This window comes from Linderina pennispora, assembly GCF_002104995.1.
Source record: "Linderina pennispora strain ATCC 12442 chromosome Unknown DL89scaffold_2, whole genome shotgun sequence".
NCBI lineage: Eukaryota > Fungi > Kickxellomycota > Kickxellomycetes > Kickxellales > Kickxellaceae > Linderina > Linderina pennispora.
In genome coordinates this window covers 47,668-70,977 of record NW_024468250.1, presented here as the reverse complement: position 1 = coordinate 70,977, position 23,310 = coordinate 47,668, and the positions used below count along the sequence as shown (strand labels likewise).

General features: G+C 53.5%; 14 protein-coding genes across 14 annotated transcripts; 10 read left to right on the top strand and 4 right to left on the bottom strand.

The window, feature by feature from the left end:
- Window positions 1–32: 32 nt before the first annotated feature.
- Window positions 33–812, top strand: DL89DRAFT_290506 (uncharacterized protein; the record flags this gene model as incomplete). The annotated part of the gene is made up of 1 exon (XM_040890087.1): window positions 33–812. One exon carries the CDS (start codon window positions 33–35, stop codon window positions 810–812), a length of 780 nt encoding a protein of 259 aa, XP_040745981.1.
- Window positions 699–1,908, top strand: DL89DRAFT_80617 (WLM-domain-containing protein). Its single transcript, XM_040892092.1, has 2 exons — window positions 699–865; window positions 970–1,908. The coding sequence occupies exons 1-2, from the start codon at window positions 849–851 to the stop codon at window positions 1,874–1,876; spliced, it is 924 nt and encodes a 307-aa protein (XP_040745980.1). The 5' UTR covers window positions 699–848; the 3' UTR covers window positions 1,877–1,908.
- Window positions 1,909–1,917: 9 nt separating this feature from the next.
- DL89DRAFT_264855 (putative dolichol-phosphate mannosyltransferase 2) lies at window positions 1,918–2,201 on the bottom strand. Its single transcript, XM_040886409.1, has one exon. The coding sequence runs from the start codon at window positions 2,189–2,191 to the stop codon at window positions 1,940–1,942; it is 252 nt and encodes an 83-aa protein (XP_040745979.1). The 5' UTR covers window positions 2,192–2,201; the 3' UTR covers window positions 1,918–1,939.
- Window positions 2,202–2,331: 130 nt separating this feature from the next.
- On the top strand, window positions 2,332–3,926 carry DL89DRAFT_264854 (uncharacterized protein). The gene has a single exon (XM_040886408.1). It carries the CDS (start codon window positions 2,380–2,382, stop codon window positions 3,865–3,867), a length of 1,488 nt encoding a protein of 495 aa, XP_040745978.1. The 5' UTR covers window positions 2,332–2,379; the 3' UTR covers window positions 3,868–3,926.
- DL89DRAFT_264853 (uncharacterized protein) lies at window positions 3,913–5,370 on the top strand. The gene is made up of 4 exons (XM_040886407.1): window positions 3,913–4,122; window positions 4,163–5,081; window positions 5,122–5,194; window positions 5,238–5,370. The coding sequence occupies exons 1-4, from the start codon at window positions 4,009–4,011 to the stop codon at window positions 5,347–5,349; spliced, it is 1,218 nt and encodes a 405-aa protein (XP_040745977.1). The 5' UTR covers window positions 3,913–4,008; the 3' UTR covers window positions 5,350–5,370.
- DL89DRAFT_264852 (uncharacterized protein) lies at window positions 5,360–6,841 on the bottom strand. The gene is made up of 5 exons (XM_040886406.1): window positions 6,384–6,841; window positions 6,319–6,357; window positions 6,252–6,296; window positions 6,102–6,220; window positions 5,360–6,076 (listed from the first exon to the last, which is right to left on the bottom strand). Exons 1-5 carry the CDS (start codon window positions 6,588–6,590, stop codon window positions 5,833–5,835), a joined length of 654 nt encoding a protein of 217 aa, XP_040745976.1. The 5' UTR covers window positions 6,591–6,841; the 3' UTR covers window positions 5,360–5,832.
- Window positions 6,842–7,354: 513 nt separating this feature from the next.
- On the bottom strand, window positions 7,355–8,298 carry DL89DRAFT_264851 (uncharacterized protein; the record flags this gene model as incomplete). Its single annotated transcript, XM_040886405.1, has 3 exons — window positions 7,355–7,726; window positions 7,842–8,050; window positions 8,162–8,298. The coding sequence occupies 3 exons, from the start codon at window positions 8,296–8,298 to the stop codon at window positions 7,389–7,391; spliced, it is 684 nt and encodes a 227-aa protein (XP_040745975.1). The 3' UTR covers window positions 7,355–7,388.
- A 1,759-nt stretch (window positions 8,299–10,057) lies between these two features.
- Window positions 10,058–11,983, top strand: DL89DRAFT_277340 (uncharacterized protein; the record flags this gene model as incomplete). The annotated part of the gene is made up of 2 exons (XM_040889438.1): window positions 10,058–11,535; window positions 11,621–11,983. 2 exons carry the CDS (start codon window positions 10,058–10,060, stop codon window positions 11,859–11,861), a joined length of 1,719 nt encoding a protein of 572 aa, XP_040745974.1. The 3' UTR covers window positions 11,862–11,983.
- Window positions 11,984–12,309: 326 nt separating this feature from the next.
- DL89DRAFT_277339 (BING4CT-domain-containing protein) lies at window positions 12,310–14,594 on the top strand (the record flags this gene model as incomplete). The annotated part of the gene is made up of 2 exons (XM_040889437.1): window positions 12,310–12,392; window positions 12,601–14,594. The coding sequence occupies 2 exons, from the start codon at window positions 12,310–12,312 to the stop codon at window positions 14,117–14,119; spliced, it is 1,602 nt and encodes a 533-aa protein (XP_040745973.1). The 3' UTR covers window positions 14,120–14,594.
- Window positions 14,035–14,594, bottom strand: DL89DRAFT_264849 (thioredoxin). Its single transcript, XM_040886404.1, has one exon. The coding sequence runs from the start codon at window positions 14,552–14,554 to the stop codon at window positions 14,138–14,140; it is 417 nt and encodes a 138-aa protein (XP_040745972.1). The 5' UTR covers window positions 14,555–14,594; the 3' UTR covers window positions 14,035–14,137.
- Window positions 14,595–14,648: 54 nt separating this feature from the next.
- DL89DRAFT_80548 (uncharacterized protein) lies at window positions 14,649–16,328 on the top strand. The gene is made up of 3 exons (XM_040892090.1): window positions 14,649–14,970; window positions 15,058–15,114; window positions 15,312–16,328. Exons 1-3 carry the CDS (start codon window positions 14,885–14,887, stop codon window positions 16,243–16,245), a joined length of 1,077 nt encoding a protein of 358 aa, XP_040745971.1. The 5' UTR covers window positions 14,649–14,884; the 3' UTR covers window positions 16,246–16,328.
- On the top strand, window positions 16,329–18,578 carry DL89DRAFT_80560 (WD40 repeat-like protein). The gene is made up of 2 exons (XM_040892091.1): window positions 16,329–17,095; window positions 17,221–18,578. Exons 1-2 carry the CDS (start codon window positions 16,412–16,414, stop codon window positions 18,565–18,567), a joined length of 2,031 nt encoding a protein of 676 aa, XP_040745970.1. The 5' UTR covers window positions 16,329–16,411; the 3' UTR covers window positions 18,568–18,578.
- A 1,024-nt stretch (window positions 18,579–19,602) lies between these two features.
- DL89DRAFT_264846 (uncharacterized protein) lies at window positions 19,603–20,252 on the top strand. Its single transcript, XM_040886403.1, has one exon. It carries the CDS (start codon window positions 19,685–19,687, stop codon window positions 20,168–20,170), a length of 486 nt encoding a protein of 161 aa, XP_040745969.1. The 5' UTR covers window positions 19,603–19,684; the 3' UTR covers window positions 20,171–20,252.
- Window positions 20,253–20,989: 737 nt separating this feature from the next.
- Window positions 20,990–21,999, top strand: DL89DRAFT_281363 (uncharacterized protein). Its single transcript, XM_040889638.1, has one exon. It carries the CDS (start codon window positions 21,091–21,093, stop codon window positions 21,928–21,930), a length of 840 nt encoding a protein of 279 aa, XP_040745968.1. The 5' UTR covers window positions 20,990–21,090; the 3' UTR covers window positions 21,931–21,999.
- The last annotated feature ends 1,311 nt before the right edge of the window (window positions 22,000–23,310 follow it).

Genomic DNA, 23,310 nt, shown 5'->3' with positions numbered 1-23,310 from the left:
CTGGATTCTACATTACTTTACGCACAAACGCAATGTCAAAGGAAGCGAACGGAAAGGTCGGTGGAGATATCCCAAAGATCCAGCTGGAGACCAAAGAGGACGTGCTATTCCTACAGGGTCAGTTTTCCGAGTTCCTGCAAAGGACCATGAACAGCAATGCAGCCCTCCGCGACGGCCCATACACTGATGCACAGCGCGAAGAAGCGCGAGCACTCGTCCTGACGACCCTACAAGAGTGGTCAGAGAAAGTATGGAAGGCTGCGGGCGACAATATCTCGGTAAATGGGTTCCCCTACCGGGAGGCCATGGCAGAGCGGGCGCGCATCGAGCCACTGGACGAGAAGCTGAAGAGCGAGGTCGAGGCCCTCCGGGAGGAAGCCAACAGCCTGCTTTTGTCGGTGACGCAGAAGCGGCAGACAGTGCCGGAGCAGATCGAGAGCCTGGTGAATGACGTGGTATGCCGCGAGTCAATCGCAGCCGAAAACACGACGGAATTGCAGGATTCGGAGGAGCGTTCAGATGGGCTGCCGTATGTGGCCGACCGCATTAACGGCGAGTTCCAGCAGGCATTGCAGGTAGCAAAGAAGCTGGGTGAGAACGTGCCCAAGACTATTGAGGAGCTGCAGAGGCTCGGCACCGCAGTCGAGGATACCAGGACGCGGCTAGAAGAGGAAAAGACTGGCGACGAGAAAGCCCGGTGGGCCTTGTACGGGAGGGAGCGCGATAGAAGGGCGGCGAACAACGGCGTAGAGAGGGCCGATGCCCAGGCGCTTGCGTATCGCGCAGCCTTGCATGCCGTGTCCAATGAGTGATGCGTGGATTAATAAGCAACGGCGTCTGTGCAGTGCATGCACTTAACTTGCCTGTAGGTATAAAGAAGGGGCCACGGCCTCGTTGTCTCTCGTCTGCTCACTTCTTCTCTGTTTTATAAATTCTTTATTACGTCATTATGCACACATTTACCGTCAGTCATGCCGGCCGGGCTGTTGAATTCAGCGTCGACGAGCACACGACAGTAGGAGAGCTGCGCGATAAGATCGCACACGAGTTTGGTGTCGAGCCAGCTAAACAAAAACTGCTTCTGCGCGGGGCACTAGCTGACGATTCGGTAGCAGTGTGCAAGGCCGTACCTGCCGGCAGCAGAGTGATTCTGATGGGCACGGCAACGCGCGAATTGAGCCAGTTCAACGACACCGTAGCAAGGCGTGAACAGGGTCGGCGCAACAACGCAAAATTTATGGCTACCGCCAGCTCCGTGTACCGCACACCGCGAATCGGCACTCTGGACGGATCTGACCAGTACACGTTCCACTCATTTGAGACCCTGCCGGAGCTGCCAAAGCGCGACCAGGCAATGGCGGTTCTGCGCAGGCTGGCCAACGACGAGGGCGTGAAGCAAATTATGCAGAAGCGCAAATACAATGTCGGCGTGCTGCGCGAGCTGCACCCGTTCGAACGGACGATTCTTGGGTACAACAGAAACCGCGGCGAAGTCATTGCGCTGCGGCTGCGCACTGACGACCTTGAGGGGTTCAGGGATTACCTCAATATCCGGCAGGTGCTGATGCATGAGCTGGCACATATGATCTGGGACGAGCACGACGAGCGGTTCCATAGCCTGAACCGCGAGCACTGCAGAGAGGTCGTGGAGCTGGATTGGACCAAGCGCGGTAACCGCATTGCTGGCGCAGGTGCAGAGTACTACGACCCGAAGATCGAGATGGAGGTTGATGGCGGGTCGTTGAAGCCGCAGGGATTTGTTTTGGGCGGCAAGGCGCCGGAGCTTCCGCCTGCCCAGGACTCTGGGGATGGCGACCCTGCCAGTTCCCGGCGAGAGCTCATGTACCGCGCATACGAGAAGCGCAACAAAAAGTGATATATTCTAGTTTCACGCCTATTTTGTTAAACACGTCGCAATGAAACATTAAGAAAGTTTTCTTTATGTGGACTTTGCCTTCTTGCCAGACTTGAGCATGACAAACGACAGGAAGCCAAAGATGCCCGTAACTCCAACAGTGAGCAGGAGCACCGGCAGAGCAATCGCATACCACTGGGGAGGGAACAGCTTGCGCGCCGGGTGGCCCAGGTCGACAAACGGGATAATGAGCGTCCAGATGCTGTAGTAGGTGAACACAAACGAGCCAATTGCCAGCAGCGCCGCTCCAACCGCCTTGTCCTGAACTTGAGTCATTGCTTCGAAAGGGTCGTTAAAGTGGGATTTTGGGTATAGGGAGGGAGGCGAGAGAGAAAGTGTAAGAAGGGGGAAACTTGGGAATTGAGGTGGAGGAGAAGCAGAAAGCAAAAAAGGTGAAATTTCAGACTTGGGGTTGATTACTTTTTATTTTTGCCCCTCTTGAATCCGACCAACGCTTTTTCGACATGGACTTCAGCACTGACCTGGACGCGTTCATTCAGGCCCATGGCTTCGCGCTAGTTGCAGACAGCGCCAAGGGCCAGCGCACAGTTGCCACGCGGCGCTTCAGACGCGGCGACACGCTGTTTTCAATCCGCCCGCTGTTTGGTTTCCCGATCCGCACCGGCGAAGACGACGAGGAGAGCACCGACACTGCGGTGGGTGCGTCCAGCCGATGTGCCAACTGCTTCGATACTCTGCCAGCAAAGCGGCCGCAGTGCAGCCAGTGCCATGCTGTGCAGTACTGCAGCATGGTGTGCCTGAAGGAGCACTGGACGGCGCGTCACCATATCGAGTGTCAGCGGGTACCAGCCAGAGCTGTTGACGCAGAGTCCGCAAAGGTCAAGCCTGTATTCCGTCCATATCTGCGCATGCTGGTGGGTGTGGGCAAGGTTATTGGGTTTGTCGGTGAATGCAGGGCGAAGAAGCTGCCCGTGTGGCTGCGTGTCCAAGCAGCTGCCTGGGACCGGCTAGTCACACACCAGGAGCAGCATCCGGCACACATTCTCAGACAGTACAGCGAGATTACACGAGTCGCCGAGAAGGGCGCCGGAACCGGTAGTCTGCCGTTCTCGGGCGTCGACGCTTTGTGCCGTTTCGGCTGCAACAACTTTGTTGCCTATGACCAGCGTGTCCGGGCATCGGGACACCTGTGCAGCCCGGTAACATCATTGTTGCTTAACCACAGCTGCTATCCAAATGCCGCCTTTGTTTACACCAAGGCAAGCGAGCAGCAGATCGTGGCATTGTCGGATATCAGCGAGGGTCAGGAGGTTGCGCTGGCGTATGTGGATGGGCTGAAGCCAAGGTCAGAGCGCAAAAAGATCCTAGGCGACGTGTATTTCTTCGACTGCGAGTGCCGCCGATGCTTTGACACCAGCAATGACCCTGTGGCCCAGATCGACCGGCTGTTTGATCGGGATGTTGCCAGGGTGCATGTTCCAGGAAACCTGCCCACGGATTTCTCTACAGCCGCCCTCTCCGAGCCCTGGGTTGTGTCTATCGTCTCTAGCCTCACTGCCTTGACCCTGAAGCAAATAACTGCCCTAGACTTTTCCCAAAACTGTCTCAATGCCGTGCAGAATCTGCCTCCTCACGACTTCTCCTTCGTCGCATACCGGCACTGGCTCGAGTGCCAGGACGAGTGCTTAGACTCGGCTGCAGCCAGTATGCCGTGGGACTGGGCCTACATCTCAGCGCTCTACATTCTGGCGTACTATGCGTGCGTGTACCCGCCATTCCACCCGCTAGTTGGTCTGCAGTGCCTGGAGTGTGCAAAACTGGCGTGGAACTCGCTGCAGTCGGGCCCAAAGACATGGAGCGACTCGACCGTCAGAAGCCTTATCCTGACCGCGCAGGAGATTTTGGCCGTCACCGAGGACCTGGACGGGGCTGGGCCGTCAAATGCTGAAAAGCAGATCTCGCTGCTTCTGAGCCAGATCAACTGCGTGTAGCACTTGCATGGCCAATCCCCGCCTCTTTGACTGTTTACAATAAAATTTTCATTTTTCTTCTTCTCCGCCCTGCTCTGCATTTCTTCAAGTTTTATATTGTAATTTGCCCTCATTTCCTAGCGCTCCATTCCCGACTCTATAATGCAGAGCAACAGCTTCTACCCGACGCTCAACGTGCAGGACATTCTCGATGTCATGAACCAAATGGAGATATCTATTAGCGAGGAAGACCTCGAGAAGCCGACGCCCCAGCGCGTGTTTGCGTGGTATGAGGCCTTTCTGTTCATTCCTCAAGGGCGTGTCGTTAGACGCGGTGGATGAAACCAGTCTGGATCTGTCCGAAATAACCGACTACCCGGAGTCGCACTCTGAGGATATCTTGCTGATATCGTTTTATCAGCGAATGATGGTGCTGCTGCGACAAGTGGGGGTCGAGGACTTTTCACTGCGCGACATGCTGAAGCCCGAGCCAGTACGCGTGAAGCGGATCCTGAGCAGCGTGTGCAACTTTGCCATGTTCCGCGACGACCGCATGCCGGTGCTGGAGAAATACACGGCCAAGGCCGATGAGGAGTATGAGCGGTTGCAGAAGATGCAGGCGGAACTGGCGCAGGTGCAGGCAGAGATTGCAAAGATCCGCGCGCAGCACGAGCGCGATGTACCGCAAGTCAATAAGCTGGAGGAAGAGACGAAGGCTATGGAGAGGGATATTAAAAAGCATGCGTCGACGCAAAAGGCAGCCACCGAGACTAACAATAAGCTGCGGAGTGAGAAGAGTGAGCTGCAGGATGCGGTCGGGGCCATTTCACACACAATTGCAGGCTTGCAAGAAGAGCTGAAGAAGCTGAATGCGCGGGTTGTGCACAGCCCCGAGAAGATCAAGGAGGCGATTGCCCAGCTCACCCAGTCGATTGCCAGTGGCCGCACGCAGCTGGCGCAAAAGGAGTCCGAGTCGCGTCAGCTAGCAGCAAAGATCGAGATGCTTGATGAAATCCTGACCGATATCCGCGGGTGCATCCAGCAGATGGCCGATGCCGAGGACATTGTGCGCAGGCACGAGGAGGAGCTGCGCAAGTTGGCGGCCGAAAAGGAGAGCGTTAGCCAGGAGACCAGCAATTTGAAGAACCTGTCGGTGCGCGAGGAGCAGTTCAAGTACCAGGACGAGTCGGCAAAGGGGAAGATTGAGCGGCTGAGTCAGACCCGCCAAGCAAAGCGTGAACAAAACTCCATCACGCATTGCCAACCTGGAGAAAGAGAACAAGGAGATGACGGCCCGCTTCACCGAAATATCCTGCAAGATGGCAGAGCAGCGCGCCAGATACGACGAGTTGCAGGAGGAGATCAAACGCAGCAAGTCGACCATGGAGCAGGACGCCTGCTGCGATTCAGGAGAGCTATGAAAAACTGCGCCAGCAGACTCTCGAGTATCAGGACAGCGTCATTCTGTCGCTGGAGGAGCTCTTAAGCCACTTTTACGACTAAGAATATATACCTTTTTACGAGCTCTCATATATTACGGACACCTTTATAGGAAGAAACATCTGCAAAAGAAAGTTTTAGTAAGGGATGGTTGACAAGGAGCTGCGAGAGTAAAAAGAGTGTAAAAGGGTAAACGTGTCTGAAAAACTAGTGATCGGCAGAACTATGCAAAGTGGCCATGGCGATGTCTGCATGAAATATATGAAATTAAGTGAAGACATCGCCATAGTCCATTTCGCATTGGGAAAACAGTGTTGGAACAGGTGTGTTTTTGGTCGGAGTGGCAGGCGCCCATGGTTCCAATAGGACCGACCGAGGTGGATGGAGATGGCTTGGCTACTAGAGATGCAATGCCAAATGCGACACTGCGGAGCAACCCCTAGCCAAACTGGACATCTCCATGGAGCGTAGGGCACGGAACGGAGACTAGCTTTCAATACCTCCCCTGCATCTCTTCTTGCTGTGGACATGGTGGTTTCCTCTCACTTAGACCTTGGTCTCGGCAACGACGGCATCGCGGACCGGGTGATGGCCCGGGTGCGTGGCACTGGCGATTCTGGGGCTGCCGACGCTGGACACGCTGGCGACACTCGGAGTGGACGAATGCGACCTGGGCAGCACGTGGGTACGGCGGTTGACCCTGAACATGTCCCAGATGAGGTCGGCCAACAGCAGCACAAAGATCGGAATGGCAGTACCCAGCACACCCTTGAACAGGCGGCAACGCGACCTGAAGTGCCGCATGCCACTAGCACCGAAGACGGCGGCCGACCAGATCGCGGGCATCCCCGTCAAACATGTCAACGTTGTTGATCAGCGCTTCGCGCGGGGCACCCGAGGGAGTCAGGGTGTGGCCGTAGAGCGAGAAGCCGAGCTGGTTGGTGACCGGGCGACGGGTGAATGACCTCCTCGACGACCGAGGTGCGAGTGCGGCAGTGGAACTTGTTGAGCTGATTTGCATCCCACACCCACGATCCCGAGCCACAAGCCAGTCAGGAGCAACTTTGCCAGCTGCGAGAGCCCGACCCCTGTAGAACCTGCCGATGATCGGCAACTTGGGGCCCAGGAACATACCTGGCAGCGAGAACATCCGTGATACCCGCAACCACGGCCGAGAACACGGACGCCGCACGCGGCTTCCAGTGACCCGTAGCAGCGACAACGCACGAAATAACCAGGTTGATGACGGACAGCACCCATGCCAGTGCATACAGTAGCGCGCGAGGCAGGCTGTCGAACAACATGGCTAGGTCAGAGGAGAGGAAATTAGGCTTGGGTGAGGTTGACCGCTAGTGGTTAATAACGAGACTGTGGGGGAGGAGAGGAAAGAGGAAAAATACTAGCGCTTTTGCGAAAATAACAAAATGTGTAGGTGAAGGATGCCTATGTTACTAGTGAATAACAAGGTATGGATAGGAGGGTCTGCCAATGCAAAGGCGTAGAAGCAGCTGTGGCAGTATTTATAGAGTTATTAGGTATTTATCAGGGATGGGTGGGCCGTAAGGGGTTCAAATGGAGGAAGCGTCTAGGCCAGACAGCTGGCCTAATATACCACCAAGATTGCTGTCCAGAAATCCGACCATGGGTGGCCAAAGGGTTTTCAGATTCTGCGCCTGTTTCATATATTCCCGTCCATTTTTTAAAAGTCGGGTCGTCCAAAAATATCAGTCGAAATACACTATGTTTGATCTACACCTACACCTAGAACATAGGCGATGACGCCAAATATGTTCTAGACCGATACGAATAACCTTTGTCCATGGCCACTGGAAATTGGATGTATTGATTGTCTTGCAACAGGGGATTCATGGGGCTATCGCTCAGTTTCAGATATTTTCAGGCTGCCCGTATCAGAAGCAACAAAAGGCAGATCAGACACAGGAGGAGCTGCCATATGTCATATGGCTACAGTCTCATGGGCTGGTGAGGATGGCCGGACATTCAACGGACTGGAAAAACCCCATTCTCGCTATAAACATTGGGAGATTATTGACACAACTACTTGAGAGGAGAGGTAGCTAAGGGGTAGGAATCAATAGCGCTTAGGCTTCGCGTGTATGTGATGGAGGTCCCTGTCCGTGTGCAGGGAATGCAGGTTGCAGCACTGATGAGTGTGGGGTTGCACGGGGCGGCGCTGGGTACCTGGACTGTCTGCTAGCACCGGTAGCTGGTGTGCTCTGGAACTGCGGGTGGATGGTGCCGACAGTCTTGGACGTTCCGTTTGTCTCAAATGCAGGGCTGCAATCGTGTGCATGCGTGATGTTTATCGCATGCAATCCAGGTGGCTCTTGCTGCTGGGGGCTTGCGCCACCTGGGAATACTGGGAGAGCCTTGGCCATATTCTGGGGATTGATGCTTGCGATCGCCGTCCTAACAGGTGCTGGTTGCGATGATATGTTGCGTAAGAGTGGGTGGGTGTGTCGGAGGCTGCTGCTGCTGCTGCTGCGGTGTGTGGGATGCTACGTCTCGTACAAGAGTCAGATTTTCATGATTACGTAGCTGGGGCGTGTGGGGCGGTTGAATTGCGGCCGGGGTGGTGTGTGGGGCGGCAGATTTATGAGCCTGTGTCTGGCCATTAGGGTTCTGCAGTAAGGTGGAAACTGGATCCGACTCTTTTGTGGCAGCCTGCTGCGGGTGTGCTGTCTGCCCTGCCAGGGACGATCTCAAGAATCTCTGCGGCAGCGGTGGTAAGCGAGCCAACAACCTCAAAGCCCATCGAGGTGTTGCTTGACTTTTTTACCGGGTCTGCCTGATAGTGGCAGTTGCTTTGGCTGCTGCTGGTGGGCACTGGCGTCAGGGTATTGGCGATGGGTACGTCAAAAGCTCGTGGTCATCGAGGGCTTCGGCAAAGATGCGCGAGTCAAAGTGCATGTTGCCGCGAGTGAAGCCACGCCATGCGCGAATGATCCACATCAGCAAGATCAGCCAGTTGAGAGTGACCGCACCACGCATTATCTTGCAGGCGTCGGGTCGACGAGTTTTCTGTCTTCGCCACGCACACACTTTGAGATATCGTCGCGAAACACAAACAGCATGTTGGAATTGCTGGTAGCCATGGCAAACCACCACGATGCCATCATGCAGTTGATCAGGCGCTCGACTGACGGCCGATTGAAACGCTCGCAGAACAGCGGCACCTGCTCGTGGTCGTTCTCTGCGCGTTCGGTCAGAATCGTTGCGGCTGCGTAGATGCTGGATATGCAAAACGTGAGTATGCCAGAGATCACTGACAGTGCACCGATAAAGTCTCCCGAGCGCCGCATAAACTCGATGCTGGTCCAGGATACGCCGGTTAGCGCCAGCTGCAGTATCGACATAAGAGCAATGGTAGCGTAGATTACAGCACGCAGCACAGGCCGCTGAGCCTGGACCAAGGCGTCGACTCCCTTTGCTGGTGTTTTCCCCATGAGCGGCTGCTTTTAGAAGAGCTGTGGCATAAAATAGAGCGGTAAGCGGACGACAGAAGGCCAAGTATGGAGGATAGGGAAGGGTCTGCGTGGAGGAGGAGATTCTGGATTATTAAAAGAGAAGAGGACGTCTGCGCTTGTTGTGTGCTAATTCTATTGCCTAGCAAGGAGAGGGCGTCTAGCTCCAAAAGAGTATGCAACCGTGGGGATATTTGCTATGCTATAAGGGTCGAGGTGGAGCGTGTGGGGAACAAAAGAAGTAATATAGAAGTGCAGAAAACGCGGTAGGATGACAAAGACTACAAGCCGACGGAAGACAGTAAAGATCATGTTTACTAGTATACTTTTTTTTCCCAGAATCTATGAGACCCAGGAGCCGATTCAGGTGTCTAGGCTATTTGGCTTTTTTATTTTTATTTTTATCTGGGTTCAAGGTACACAGGGAAGGGGGTGAGTTGAGCAGCAGGTAGGTCATGGAGTGGGGGAATGATGAATAGTGTCTCGGGCTACACAGAAATCTAACTATTTCCTGGCACCTGGAATGGAGGCAAATAGCAGTATCCAACCCCATCAATCTTATTCATATGCACCATCCACTGCGGCTGCTATTTCAGCTAAGAAACAAATTTCCTGGCGACCAGAGCGAGGTGGGCGTTGTCGCTGCAAGCAGCCAGGAGACATGCGCCAGTATTGGTGTCACTCGATCGCCGACAGGGAGGCGATGGCGATATTGAAGTGGCCTGCAGGCTGGAATCAAATCACGATCAGCACCGCTCTCATGCGGCCGGATTTGTGTAATGGCAGCAGCATGGGTTTTTTTCTCTTGGCGGAAGTGGGCTCGGCCTCAGCAGTGTCTGGCTTACTGAAGATGCCTTCCAGCGAGATCTTTCCACCCTTTGTCTCTCTGTCACCGATCAGCAAAAGAAAACACAGTATTTAGACCGCAGACAGCCAGCTCCTTTTTGCCTTATCGCCCCCTCTCTTCTCTTAGACACCCGATGGCGGTTGCGCTATTTCTCACCCACACCTCACTAAAAGCCACCAGCCAGCGCGCAGTTGTAAGCACACGACAAATTCAACGCCTTTTCACAAATTCAAGGACACGGAGCAGGGCCACAATGCAGCGCAGCGGTAGCCCGGTCAATGTATCGACGCCGCTGCTCAGGTCGCCCGAGTTTCGTGCGCAGCGGCGGCAGTACTCGTCGCCAACCCCATCTGGATCGCCGCGTTCGCCGACACCATCCCTGAGCGATATCGCACCGCTCGACAAGGACAAGCCCGCCACGAAGGAAGCAGCCGAGGCTATGGGCGTTGACCCTGAGGAGGCCAAAAGTGCAAAGAAGGTCAAGACGAGCCAGGCCTGGCTCAGGCTGTTCAGGCTGGCTAGGCCCGAGTACAAGCTGCTAGGTGGAGCAGTAGGTTTGCTCCTGGTGTCGTCATCAGTGACGATGGTGGTGCCATTCTCGATGGGCAAGATCATCGATATCGTGACCAATGCTGGAGCAGTGATCCCGTATGGCTTGTCGCTGAAGGAGGTGTTTGCAGGTCTGGGAGGCATGTTCGTCGTGGGCGCGGCAGCAAACATGGGCCGCGTGTTCCTGATCCGCACCGCTGGCGAGAGCATGATTGCTCGCCTGCGCAAGCAGATGTTTGGGCGGATCATGCAGCAGGACATGGGCTTCTTTGATCGCAACCGGTCCGGAGATCTTATCAGCCGACTCAGCACCGACACGTCGATTGTCAGCAAGAGCATCACCAACAATGTGTCTGATGGGCTGCGGTCCTCGATCTCGGCTGTCGTTGGCATTGGAATGATGCTGTATGTCAGCCCGAAGCTGACTGGAATTATGCTAGGCATCGTGCCACCAGTGGCACTGTGGGCTGTAATCTACGGAAAGTACATCAAGAAGCTGTCCAAGAAGACGCAGGAGGCCGTCGGTGACCTGACTAAGGTATCAGAGGAGCGCATCAGCAATGTGCGCACCGTGCAGGCGTTCTCGCGTGAGTCGCAGGAGGTCGAGCGCTACGACATCGAGGTCCAAAAGATCTTTGGCCTGGCCAAAAAGGAGGCCATGGCTAGTAGCCTGTTCTTTGGCGGTAACGGACTGGCGGGCAACTTGGCGGTTCTTGCTTTCCTCGGATTCGGCGGACGCATGGTTATGAACGGTGAAATTTCTATTGGTGACATGACCTCGGTTATGCTGTACTCGGCATACGTTGGCACATCGCTCTCTGGTCTGTCGTCTTTCTACTCCGAAGTCATGAAGGGTGTTGGTGCTGGGTCGCGTCTGTTCTACTTGCTGGACCGCAAGCCAGCCATCGACCGGAACCCCAATGGCGTCAAGGTTAGCGACATCAACACAATCAAGTTCGACAATGTTGGCTTTACGTACCCAACCCGTAGCGACGTGCATGTGTTTGACAAACTCTCGTTTGAGATCACCAAGGGCTCGCATGTGGCCATTGCTGGTCCCTCAGGCAAGGGCAAGAGCACAGTCGCCAGTCTTTTGATGCGCTTCTATGATCCTACTGTCGGCACGATTACTGTTGACGGCATCGACCTTCGCGATATGGACCTCGCTAGCTGGCGCTCTCATATCGCAATGGTGCCCCAGGAGCCGGTGCTCTTTGCTGGAACGATTCGTGATAACCTGCTCTACGGTAACCCGCTGGCTACTGACAGCGAGCTGATTGCTGCACTCGAGATGGCCGATGCGTGGTACTTTGTTTCACGGTTCCCGGCACAACTTGACACCTATGTCGGTGAGCGCGGTGTATCCCTGTCTGGCGGCCAGAAGCAGCGTATCGCGATTGCGCGTGCCCTGCTTGCGAAGCCCGATATCATGATTCTGGACGAGGCTACCTAGTGCACTGGACGGCACCCGCGAGACACGCGTGCTGCAGGCCCTGGACAAGATCAGTGCTAGTTCTGACCTAACTGTGATCACTATTGCTCACCGCTCCAGCACGCTGAAGAAGAGCGATACTATCCTGGTTGTTGGCGACACCGGGAATATCGAGGAGGCCGGGCCCTACAATGAGCTGATGGGCAAGGAGAAGGGCTACTTTAGACAGCTGATGTTGGCCCAGGCTGCTGAGCATCACTGAGCGAGCTAGGTATTTTGTGGGAATTGCGAATGATTTTGCACGCACTTTTCCTAATGTGTCTGAAGCAACCGAAATCCATACGAGAAGTGGGGTAGTCTAGAATGAACTTGTGAGCGATGGCATGTATGGTCAAGAGATGTTTGCCTGCTCGCATTGTTGGCATCGATGTAATGCTATATTCCGCCAAAGATGATGGTGCTTTATTGTGGTATGCTGCTCGGATGGGGATGTCAGCTGTGAATATCTGACACGAAGATATGCAATGCTCCCCTCACCTACATTCTGGTGGTGGAAGGTGAAGGCACGTGCTCTGATCCTGTACTGATCCCTGTTTGATCGCAATTACTGGTTTTTTTAGTGAGCACTTTTTTTTCTCGATTTCTGCTTTGCTCCTTTTTCGACTCGTCTCTCTCGCTCGCAAATTCACATTTTACTAGACGTCCAAACAATGTCAACAGCAGAGAGCAGCAACAAGGGAGGCGCATTTGCCAAAGGCAACGTTGAGGAAACTGCGGCTAGCTACAGCGACAGGTGATGCTGGCTCCGAGGAGAGCGACTCTGGACCTGCACCGCGCACCCTACGCCAGGCCACAGCCAAGAAGGGCAAGAAGGGCAAGAAGGGCAAGAAGCAGCAGCAAAAGGAGAAGAGCAAGGATGAAGACTCTGACGACGAAATCAAGCAGGCAACTCTAAAGAGATCGGAAAAGTACCAGCGCGGGGTCGTGCCTGGCGCCAAGAGGAAGGAGAAGGTGCAGGTCAAGAGCAAGAAGGCGATTCACAAGGTGCAGCACGAGCAGAGGCGGCGCGAGCAGGCGATCCTGGATGCGGCGCGCGCCGAGGTTCTGATGACGGAGGAGGCCGGCTATCTCGAGGCCGAGGGTATGGAGCGCACGTACCGGATCAAGCAGCGCGACCTGAAGGAGCATCTGGATATCAGCAGTGCTGACAAGATTTTTGATCTGGATCTGCAGGAGTTCGGGCCGTACTCGATGGACTATACGCGGAACGGCAAGTTCTTGCTGCTGGGCGGGCGTAAGGGACACCTGGCTACTATGGACTGGCGCAACGGCAACCTGACATGCGAGTTCCATGTCCGTGAGACGATTCGGGATGTCGCATGGCTGCACAACGAGAGCCTGTTTGCTGTGGCACAGAAGAAGTACGCCTATATCTACGATCACACTGGTGCTGAAGTGCATTGTCTACAGAAGCACGTTGAGCCGACGGCGCTCGGCTTCCTGCCGTACCACTTCTTGCTGGCGTCGACGGGAAACACTGGCAAGGTGGTGTACCAGGATGTCACTGAGGGCTCCGTTGCCGGTGAGCACCGGACAGGCTATGGCGAGTGCCATGTGCTGAAGGTGAATCCGTACAACGCAGTGGTGAATCTGGGCCACAGTAATGGCATTGTGTCGATGTGGGCGCCCAAGCAAGCACAGCCCTTGGCCAAGATTCTGTGCCACCAGGGCCCCGTGCAGGCGATGGCAATCGACCGGACAGGCACGTACATGGCAACCAGCGGCCAGGACGGGCGGCTGAAGATATGGGATATCCGCAACTTCAAACAGCTGCACGAGTACAAGACCACACGTCCTGCCCACTCTCTGGACATTAGTCAGCAGGGCCTGCTGGCTGCTGGATACGGCGCTAACGTGACGATCTGGAAGGATGCGCTGGCCGACAAGGTCAAGAAGCCGTACATGCAGAGGACAGTGGGTGGAACGTCGATCAGCGACGTGATGTTTGTTCCCTACGACGATGTGCTCGGCTACGGCACTGACAAGGGTATCTCGTCGATTGTGATCCCCGGGTCAGGAGAGCCCAACTTTGACGCCTATGTTGCCAACCCATTCCAGACCAAGAAGCAGCGGCAGGAGGCAGAGGTCAAGTCTCTGCTGGACAAGCTGGCGCCCGATACCATCCAGCTGGATCCGAACTTCATCGGCCGCTTGGATCCGCGCACAGCCGTGCAGCGCCAGCGCGAAGCTGTGGCACGGCAGCAGCAAGAGTATACCGAGAACAAGGCCTCAGGACAGTACCTTGACAACACTGTCCGGAACCGCACGCGTGGCCGTAACTCGACCGCCAAGCGCTACAAGCGCAAGCGCCAGAGCAACATCATGGATCTCAAGAAGCTGCAGGAAATGGAGCTGCTTGAGAAGCGTATGCGCGACAATGAAAACAAGAAGCGCAAGGTCCCTGAGGCAGAGAAGGGTGCGCTGAGCAAGTTTTATGAACAGAAGCGTAAGAGCAACTAAAAGTCTTTTAAATGCATTTCAGTTTTTGCCTTCGGCCGTCTCGTCAATGAACTGCTGGATCGCTGCTGGCGGCCGCATGCCGATGAAGGCAGCAGTGGGCTCGCCATCGCGGAATGCCACAACCGTCGGCAGTGACGTGACCTTGTAGTCGTGCGCCAGATCCAGATTCTCATCGACATTGATCTTAGCCAGGTTCACGCGCCCGTCGGTTTCCACGGCCTTGGTCAGGACTGGACTCAGCATCTTGCATGGCTGGCACCAGTTGGCGTAGAAATCTACCAGGGTTGGTGTGTCGGACTCCAGCACATCTTTTTCAAACGTTTCTTGTGTTGTCTCAAATACCCGGCCACCCTTGGCGGCAAAAATGGACCGGGTGGTAGAGAGGCTGCGGGTAAAGGCTGTGTACCGAGCGGTCTGGGCAAAAACTCTGAGCATTCTGCAAATGAGTGATGGAATGTGGTGTAGAGGAGCAGCGAAGAGGAGTTTGGAGACGATAAGCAAACTGGCCAGATACTTAAAAAGGAGAGGGAGGTCACGTGTGGAGTCCGGGCTAGATCTCTAGATTTGCTAAGCAGGCGGCTGATCGCTAACATGGGGAAGCATGGCTCTCGGTTTGTGTGTGGCAGGACAGTAACAGGCAATTAGCTGGCGACTAGAGGGTGAGTATAAGAAGAAAAACGTCTGGCATGCGCTAGTGTCTCCATCTTTGTCTTGCTTCGTTTACATTAATCTCCAACACCCCAGCATTAGCATACCCTTTCGAATATGAGATTTGATTCTGCAAAGACGCTCTTCATAGCCGGTTTCACACCCGACATCACACACGTAGCATTGTGCACCGAGTTTGAAAAGTGAGTCTATTAGGAAGCCAGAGCCCACTAGGATACATAATCGCAAAGATTTTATTCTAACTGCTCTCCTTGCAAAATAAGCGTTAGGTATGGCAGGATAATTCGCTGTGAAATCCCTCCTCTTCGTGGCAGTGAATCGCATCCGTAAGTTTCAACGACATACAAAGGATCTGCATGGCACACTTCACTAGCATATATGTGAGCAAGCCGTGGAATTTGTGTGGCAGATACAATAATGCTGGATTGACATGATACACGCATGAAGCCACACAGTATGTTTCTCGAGCTCCAGGTATTAATTGGTATGTTATACTTGCAGTATGGCGGCACTGCATAAGTAGATACGCATTCATTGAATATGATACGAGCACACAGGCCCAAGAAGCGTGTGCTGCCATACATGGCAAGACGCTGGGCAACAGCCTGGTAACTGTCCATTTTGCTCAACGCCAGCAGCCGCCTTATTTTCGCCGGCACCCGCACCGTTCATACCAAAACTGCTACGACAGGGCTTCGCAGAGGGGGCGTGGGCAAAGGTACTCTGGACCGGCGAGAAATACCCGTCGAATGATATATCATGATGAATTTCCTCCATACAGACATCGAGACGGGTACCGGGGCGGGAGGTACCCGGGTAGGTTTCATAGAGGGGGCAGACGAGGCAGGGGCCGGATGCATCCTACAAGTGATGCCGATGTACGCACACAATATAATAATGGCCTAGGGGATATGGATGGCGATATTGAAGAAGGCCAATTTGACCATGATCCGTCATTTCAGGGCGAGGAACACCACGTTAGACGGATCCGTCATCAGGAGTCTAGCCAGAGACCAGCACACAGTGTTAAGAACCGCGGTTCGCTGAAGCCAAATAGTAGGAATTCTCGGAGACCCTCTGAACCGGCACTTCAGCAAAGCGTAGTCTATGACGATGAGCTTGAATCCAACAGCGGAGGAGATTACTGGCTGGAAGATGAGGATAGCTATAACGAGGATGTGCACGGTAGTGAGCGCCCTTCCCGATACCCAACACGCCATGTTATAGACCCACATTCTGGAAGCAGATCACCGTCGCCCATTCCCCCGAAAGAGGGCATGGGCAGTTCGTCGAATGCCAGAGTCCGGAACCGGCGCTCCAATAGCACGACCCGTAGACCAGGCAGCGGCTGTCGCCCTTCTCCTAGCAGATACATTTCTGATAATGATGATGCGACCATCTTGACGCCTGGACAGTCAACCAGAACCACTGCCTCAGACGATGCCACCTCAGAGTAGTTTAAAGTGGACAAGAAATAAGCACGAAAAATAATCCGTCTTCCCATATTTCTAACAGCACGCCCGTTTGCCCTAACCCAGCCTCTGGAGGTGCGCTGATTTCTGGGATCTGCTTCCTTTCAATTCGTCTACAGTTTATTATCAAAATTTACATTGCTCATCCAAAATGTCTGGTTCTCCACCGCCGCCACCGCCACCACCTTTATCGCGCCCACCAAGGCCACCTCAGTATATGCAGCAGCACGCTCCAATGGGTGGCAATTTCCGCCCACAGCAGCAAATGGCGCCGCGCAATCAGAGCCACGGAATGCAGCCAAACTACAACCAGCATGGCCGGCCGCCATATATGCCGATGCAGCAAGGCGGTATGCGGCCCAACAATGGGGGCGGCTACCAGCAGCACAGTGGTCCGCCCCAGTACCAGCAGCAGCAGCAGGGGTACGCACCGCAGATGCGCCCATCATTCCACAATAACAACAGCAACAGCAGCAGCAACCAGCAAGGTGACGAGAATAAGCGCGTCCGAAGGCCGTTGCAGCGCCGGACAATCGACTACTACGCGTCGACGGCACGCGGTCTGGAGTTGCGGTCGGGTGGCGCCAACATGTCCCTAAAGTATCTGCCCAGCGATCCCAGCTACACGGTTGAGGTGTTTCCATCGGTATTTGTGCCGGAGGAGCCTGAGACGTCGATTACGACGAGGTTTATTCAACAGGCGCAGAATAAAATGCGGTGCCCAATCAACGTTATTCGGTGGACGCCTGAGGGCAGGAGACTACTGACTGGCGCGTCCACTGGCGAATTCACAATGTGGAGCGGGCTGACGTTCAACTTTGAAACCATCATGCAGGTAAGATACACCAGAAGATATTCTCTAGCCATGTATTGGTCAGAATCCAATAAAGCATGTTTCAAGCATGGTGCTCTGTTTGGGAGGAAGAGTGTGCTCAAACCATTGCCATCTTATACATGTAGGCGCACGATACCGCTGTGCGAGCGATGGAGTGGACACACAACGCGCAGTGGCTGGTCAGTGCTGACGGCAATGGTGTGATCAAGTACTGGCAGCCCAACATGAACAACGTCAAGGTCTTCCAGGGCCACAAGGACACAATCCGCGATCTGAGTTTCAGCCCAGCCGACACAAAGTTTGTCACAGGCGGTGATGACGGCGTGCTGAAAATCTGGGACTTCAATCGTAGCGCCGAGGAGAGCCAGCTTTCGGGCCACGGCTGGGATGTGCGGACAATTGACTGGCACCCGTACATGGGCATGATTGCATCCGGGGGCAAGGACAACGTGGTAAAGCTCTGGGACCCGCGCTCCTCAAAGTGCCTGACTACTCTGCACGGCCACAACAACACAGTGTCAAGCCTGCAGTGGAATCGTAACGGCAACTGGCTCCTCACCGGCGGCCGCGACCAAAATATCAAGATGTTCGACCTGCGTGCTATGAAGGAGGTGCAGGCATTCCGTGGCCCGCAGAAAGAGGTTTCCTCGGTCGCATGGCACCCGATTCATGAGACAATGTTTGCATCAGGCGGGTCCGATGGCGGTATCCACTTCTGGTTTACAGGCGAGAAGGGCCACCAGGGTGAGATCACTGGTGCCCATGAGTCATACATTTGGTCGCTAGCGTGGCACCCGATGGGTCATATCCTGGCATCTGGTAGTAATGACCATACGACTCGGTTCTGGTCTCGCCCCAGGCCCGCAGAGCACCTAGATACTGAGCTGGCCGATAAGGAGCAGGAGGAGAGAATATATGGCGAGGCCGTCAATCTCAAAGCGTCGTCGGAGTTTGTGAGCTCCCTGGGATTTGGACCTGCCAATGCGTCGCACAAGAACGATGGCAAGGACTCCGCCAACGACGCTATTGTGCCGAACACGCCTTCGACGCTGCCAGGACTACCTGGGCTATCGTCCGGGTCTCTTGGTCGAGTAATGGCCAATATTATGAAAGAAAACATCACCAAGCTACCTGGCCTTGGCGACAGTAAAGCTGAGTCTGCCCGACCGCCTCTGCCACCGCCACCCCCCTTGCCTGGCATGCGGGCAGCTGGTGCGCCTCACCCGCCGCAGCAGCGCCCTCCACCGCCCCCGCCGCTGAGCCAAATGCGCTCGATGATGGGCCGCCCACCTCCTCCCCCACCTCCACCAGGGCTCTTGGCCCGGAATGGAGGCCCATATTCAGGCGGGCCACCGTCGCATGTGGGCCCGGCGCGCGGAGGTACACAGGATGGGCGTCCAAGACCACCTAGCTCGACGAGATTCAATCCTATGCAGAGAGATAATGCGGCAAATGCGCGTCGTCGGCAATGAATACGTACGTCTTGAATGCATTTACCAGCGTGAAAAGCACGCCAGGTATTGTGCCTTGGATATCCGGATATAGCATTGAGGGGTATACCTTCGTAGGCATACCTTCGTAGGCATACCTTCGTAGGGTACCAACAAGTGAGTGTCAGATAGCAGGCACTCTTTGCAACTCCACTTTTCCTTCTCTATCAATATTACAATCTGAACAGCAATAGCTATCAATGCATATACAGAATATGTGTGGCATGGCAGTGCCATGGATAGCGTATGTGTGGTGTTGAGCCAAGCGTTTAGTATTAGAAGAATAAATTCTAGTTGCTGTTAAGCCTTGTCTTTGGAAGGATGTGTTTTCAGCAGCCCCGGGCCAGATACATGGGTCGGAAATTGTGCTTTACATCTCAAGACATGAATCGAACGAAAATATCACCGACATAATCCCTATTGCGCGATTTCCCAGGGTTTTAGGGATCATCTCACTCTTGAGGGACATACCAAACAGGAGCTGTCCCTAGAAACGAGAACATGGGTGGATTCTGTTGCAGTCATCCCCTAGCTAAATTCCATCAGAAAGTACACCCCGAAAGCCGCTGCCACCGAGCACGCATATCTGAGGGCACCTAGTGCAAGCGCATGCTCGTATCTTCAATTTTTTTTCACACAGTCATGTTTATTTATGGTAGTTTGTCTATCATCACCATGCGCAAATAAAGCAGACGTCATTTGTGAACAACCTTATCGGTCCACAGCGGAGACATCGCCGCAATTGTATGCATAGTACAATATCTATTGCATAAAGGGATGGCAGTACCTGTTTTGCGCGAGCAGCATATTGGCAAAAGTATCTCTGGGTCGGTGGTCACAGGGTATTCGTGAGAAAAAATTGACTGCATTCATACATATAGCATATTTCTGGCTGAACCGTATACATACGGGAGAGAATGCGAAATTTACGAGACAAAGTATCAAACAGCACAGTTGGCCATGTATAAATACCTGACCATGCCCTTGCTGGGACCAGATTCATTCAATCACAAGCAAGCTACTCCTTCGAAACACTTCAGCAAACTAACAAGAGCCACTAGTCAAGCCATCGTCTAATATTCTAAACTCATCGACAACTATGCGTGTCCTATTACTCTCATCCACGCTACTCCTCGCTGCTGCTGTTCTAGCAACTACTGCAGACCCTGTTGGTGCTGATGTAGGTGGCCACCATGGTGGAGGTCATCACGGAGGCCACCATGGTGGACACCACGGCGGTCATCACGGTGGTGGACATCATGGTGGTGGCCATCACGGCGGTGGCCACGGCGGTCCCCACAAGAGACAGGATCAGGCTGGTGCCGATGTTGGCGGCCACCACGGTGGAGGTCATCATGGAGGTCATCATGGAGGTCACCATGGTGGGCACCACGGCGGCCATCATGGCGGTGGTCATGGCGGTCACCACAAGAGACAGGATCAAGTTGGTGCTGATGCAGGTGGCCACCATGGTGGAGGTCATCACGGAGGTCACCATGGTGGACACCATGGCGGCCATCATGGCGGTCATCATGGTGGCGGTCACGGTGGTCACCATGTCGCTGAAGCTGGCGCTGCCAACTAAGTATACAGGAACTGCATCTATGCTGGTCATGGATCGTGTCAGAAGCCAACCCGGCCGTTTCCTGTTAGTTTGAACTCTATTTATCAGTACTGAATTTATGATACTGCCCCCTGTTATATACACACTGAGTAATAATGATGTGTACCTCGAGCTGGTTGCATTACTGGTAGTGAAGCTAGCATTTATAGAAAAAGAAATATGTATAATCCCGCAGCCAATCTGCCCTATTGTTGGTGTATTAGGTATATTTTGGCTATATTCATTGGCTACATATACAGCCATCAAACATATCCTGTTCTGCCTTCTGGCGTCGTAGGCTCAGTCTTTGCCACTCAGCTGCCTAGAGTGGAGCCCTTTCAATTAAATTTTTCAGACATCAATTTATAAGGGGCTAGTTTGGCATTGTATGCGACGCAAGGGGCTATATTTGCAAATATTTGCTCTTGGCAGGCCTGCTGTGTCAAGGAAACCCAGGCTATTTTCAGTGCTTTCTTCCCAGAAGCCATCTTTCTAGCTGGAGAATTTGTAAAGGGGCCATCTTTCGCGATAACTTAGTTCTATTAATATCATGTGATAATCCGTCTATTTTCGAACTATATGCTGTGGGCGACTGCTCCGCAAAGGAGACCGCTTCCTTTATACATTTCTAAAAAGCCTGGTCAATCATTTGTGATATCCCTGAAAATTCTATTTTCGGCAATCGGCTGTCAACAAATGTAAACATGGCCTGGCGCAGATGAAACTACATAGCAGAACCCACAGTGCGGCGCATATAAATATGGTAAAAGTACCAGCCGTCCACCTAAACTAACCACTCATCTACATCATACCTCATCTGCATTTTCCTGCATATCTGCCAAACATCACTGCTAGGAATTCAACCCAAACCCCAAAAGCAAATCCAAGCTACAACTTCAACCATGCGCTCGTTCACTATCTCCACTGTTCTGCTCCTTGCTGCTGCAGCATCAGCTGCTCCTGGACATGTCAAGCGTCACTACAAGGAGGTTGCTCCTAAGTACTCCGCTGTGAACCCGGTTCCTCAGTACTCTGCTGTGGTTCCTCCTCCCCAATATTCGGCTGTAACCCCGACTACACACACAAGCAGTGCTACTCCGACGACCACTTGCACCGAAGCTAACAAGAGCCATCCCAACAGTTATCACACTCGCCCTGGAGGACACAAGAAGGGTGGAAACAAGAAGGGCGGAAACAAGAAGAGCGGTCACAAGAAGAGCGGTCACAAGAAGAGCGGTCACAAGAAGGGTCGTCCTGGAAACCATAGCAAGCATAGCAAGCATAGCAAGCATAGCAAGGGCTATCGTACTAAATCGCATCCTGGTGGATATGCTACCGCTCCCACTCCTACGTCCACCCCTGTGACTCCCTCAACTACGTGCACTGGTGTCCAGAGCACGCATCCGACACCTGCATCTGGCCAGGTTACCTCATCCACAACCTGCACTGGCGCTAATGCTACACCTACGTCTACCCCAGCCGTTGTTTCTACTACCTGCACTAGCACAAAGACCTCGAACCCCCCACCTCCGCCTCCCCCCGTTTCTTCGACCACCTCGTGCACTAGCGCGAAAACCTCGCATTCAGTTGTGACGCCAACCCCTACTACTCCGAAGTATTCAGCTAACGTGCCTACAACAACCCACACTACCACGACGCCTGCTGCTCCCAAGTACTCGGTAATTGAGCCTCTTCCGCCCATTGGCGGCGGCAACCACTACTCAGCCAAGGTCTACTACTAAGGGCACTGTTATCTTTGCTTAGCAGCACCCTGTCCATCGCAAAGCTATGAAAATAAATACTGCATGTACACAATATGTTGCCACTACCATTGCAGCGATGGTAATGAAGGTTTTTATACATGACAAGATAGCCTAAAAGGTGTCTTTCTGCCCGCTAGAGCGCTTTTGATTGATTGAAGGACTTTATGCTCTTCTGAGCCCCACCACAGGAATTCATGGCTTGCCTTGCAAGCACACAATACTTTGCTGTCGCATACAAATCCGCTCTCGGACACACACATTTATTTTTCACTTCACGCCAGCACCAGGTGGCTTTGAGAGCTCAAAAAGACTGCCCTCAAGAGCCTATGCAAGAAATACCACATGGCTGGACACGGCAGGCAATTCAGAATACAAAACACCACCGGTAATAGCAGTTCCTATCAAGAAAACATCACATGTCAGTTATTTTCAAAAGGTAATATAATTCTCCAACCTGGCTCTTCGCCCACCTGCTTGACCCAGGGCTAGATTAATCAGCGACACCGCCCCTGCGTCCTTAATGACAATTTCATTTTCTCACATTGCTGTGACTCTTCAATGTGATTATAAAAAGGCACCATCTGAAGGAAACTGCTCATAAAAAGCATTATCGCTTCCAAAAACCACTAAATTCTAGCCAGGTTGATATCTTCACAGGTGGTGCCTTTTACTAGCTTTATTAGCTGGTCGTTCTCGTTCGTTGCAAGTACTTTCAAGACCCCTTCAAAACTAGACCAACTCCATCCGGTGAAAGCTGTGCCGTTAGGACAGACTATGGAGTATTGATGCCTGTCCCTGCACTTATAATTACAGCATCACGAGTGACTGCCTATCTCTCCCTCAACTTCGTGTTAGGGTCAATTAGCAGGCTCAATCACTTGGTGGCTGGTGTGCTACTAGCTGAATAGGAATTGGTTTCCTCCATGAGAGTATATCCATGGCACAAAACTCGGAATAGAGCAGACTGAGATAGAGCCGCATGGTGTTTGGACACGCCAGTCCTTGGGAATTTTGCTCTTGGATGAGGAGCAGAACTTGCCCGATCTGCGCGTTGGGCTTGTGCTTTTCCGAGTATATACACATCAGTTAGGGGCTATGTATGGGTACATTCGCATTGGTCGCTACCTAGCGTGAAGAAGCCGTCTATATCCACGACGCCCAGCCTGCATACATTCTCATAAGATTTTCCTTTGCCACCGAGGCAGCCCATACAGCCAGCACCTGTTCCTTGACCACAGAATCGCAGCTATCAGAAACACTCGAGCCTCTGAATTCGAGCTTGGCTGCCATGCGCCCCACAGCAGCCTGCGCGATTCTCCACCCAGCTGAAGACTCAGTTAAACACACCACATCAGTCTG

Excerpts from the sequence above, each read along its gene's own strand:
- DL89DRAFT_264855 (XM_040886409.1), bottom strand. The coding sequence starts at position 2,191 with ATGACTCAAGTTCAGGACAAGGCGGTTGGAGCGGCGCTGCTGGCAATT.
- DL89DRAFT_264854 (XM_040886408.1), top strand. The coding sequence starts at position 2,380 with ATGGACTTCAGCACTGACCTGGACGCGTTCATTCAGGCCCATGGCTTC.
- DL89DRAFT_264853 (XM_040886407.1), top strand. The coding sequence starts at position 4,009 with ATGCAGAGCAACAGCTTCTACCCGACGCTCAACGTGCAGGACATTCTC. Across the intron at positions 4,123-4,162 it reads AGAAGCCGACGCCCCAGCGC|GGCGTGTCGTTAGACGCGGT; the intron begins GTGTTTGCGTGG and ends TCATTCCTCAAG. Across the intron at positions 5,082-5,121 it reads TCAGACCCGCCAAGCAAAGC|AGAACAAGGAGATGACGGCC; the intron begins GTGAACAAAACT and ends ACCTGGAGAAAG.
- DL89DRAFT_264852 (XM_040886406.1), bottom strand. The coding sequence starts at position 6,590 with ATGTTGTTCGACAGCCTGCCTCGCGCGCTACTGTATGCACTGGCATGG. Across the intron at positions 6,221-6,251 it reads GCACCTCGGTCGTCGAGGAG|CTCGGCTTCTCGCTCTACGG; the intron begins GTCATTCACCCG and ends GTCACCAACCAG. Across the intron at positions 6,077-6,101 it reads CTGGTCGGCCGCCGTCTTCG|GTCGCGTTGCCGCCTGTTCA; the intron begins GTGCTAGTGGCA and ends GCGGCACTTCAG.
- DL89DRAFT_264849 (XM_040886404.1), bottom strand. The coding sequence starts at position 14,554 with ATGCTCAGAGTTTTTGCCCAGACCGCTCGGTACACAGCCTTTACCCGC.
- DL89DRAFT_80548 (XM_040892090.1), top strand. The coding sequence starts at position 14,885 with ATGAGATTTGATTCTGCAAAGACGCTCTTCATAGCCGGTTTCACACCC. Across the intron at positions 14,971-15,057 it reads TTGTGCACCGAGTTTGAAAA|GTATGGCAGGATAATTCGCT; the intron begins GTGAGTCTATTA and ends AATAAGCGTTAG. Across the intron at positions 15,115-15,311 it reads CGTGGCAGTGAATCGCATCC|ATACGCATTCATTGAATATG; the intron begins GTAAGTTTCAAC and ends CTGCATAAGTAG.
- DL89DRAFT_80560 (XM_040892091.1), top strand. The coding sequence starts at position 16,412 with ATGTCTGGTTCTCCACCGCCGCCACCGCCACCACCTTTATCGCGCCCA. Across the intron at positions 17,096-17,220 it reads ACTTTGAAACCATCATGCAG|GCGCACGATACCGCTGTGCG; the intron begins GTAAGATACACC and ends TTATACATGTAG.
- DL89DRAFT_264846 (XM_040886403.1), top strand. The coding sequence starts at position 19,685 with ATGCGTGTCCTATTACTCTCATCCACGCTACTCCTCGCTGCTGCTGTT.
- DL89DRAFT_281363 (XM_040889638.1), top strand. The coding sequence starts at position 21,091 with ATGCGCTCGTTCACTATCTCCACTGTTCTGCTCCTTGCTGCTGCAGCA.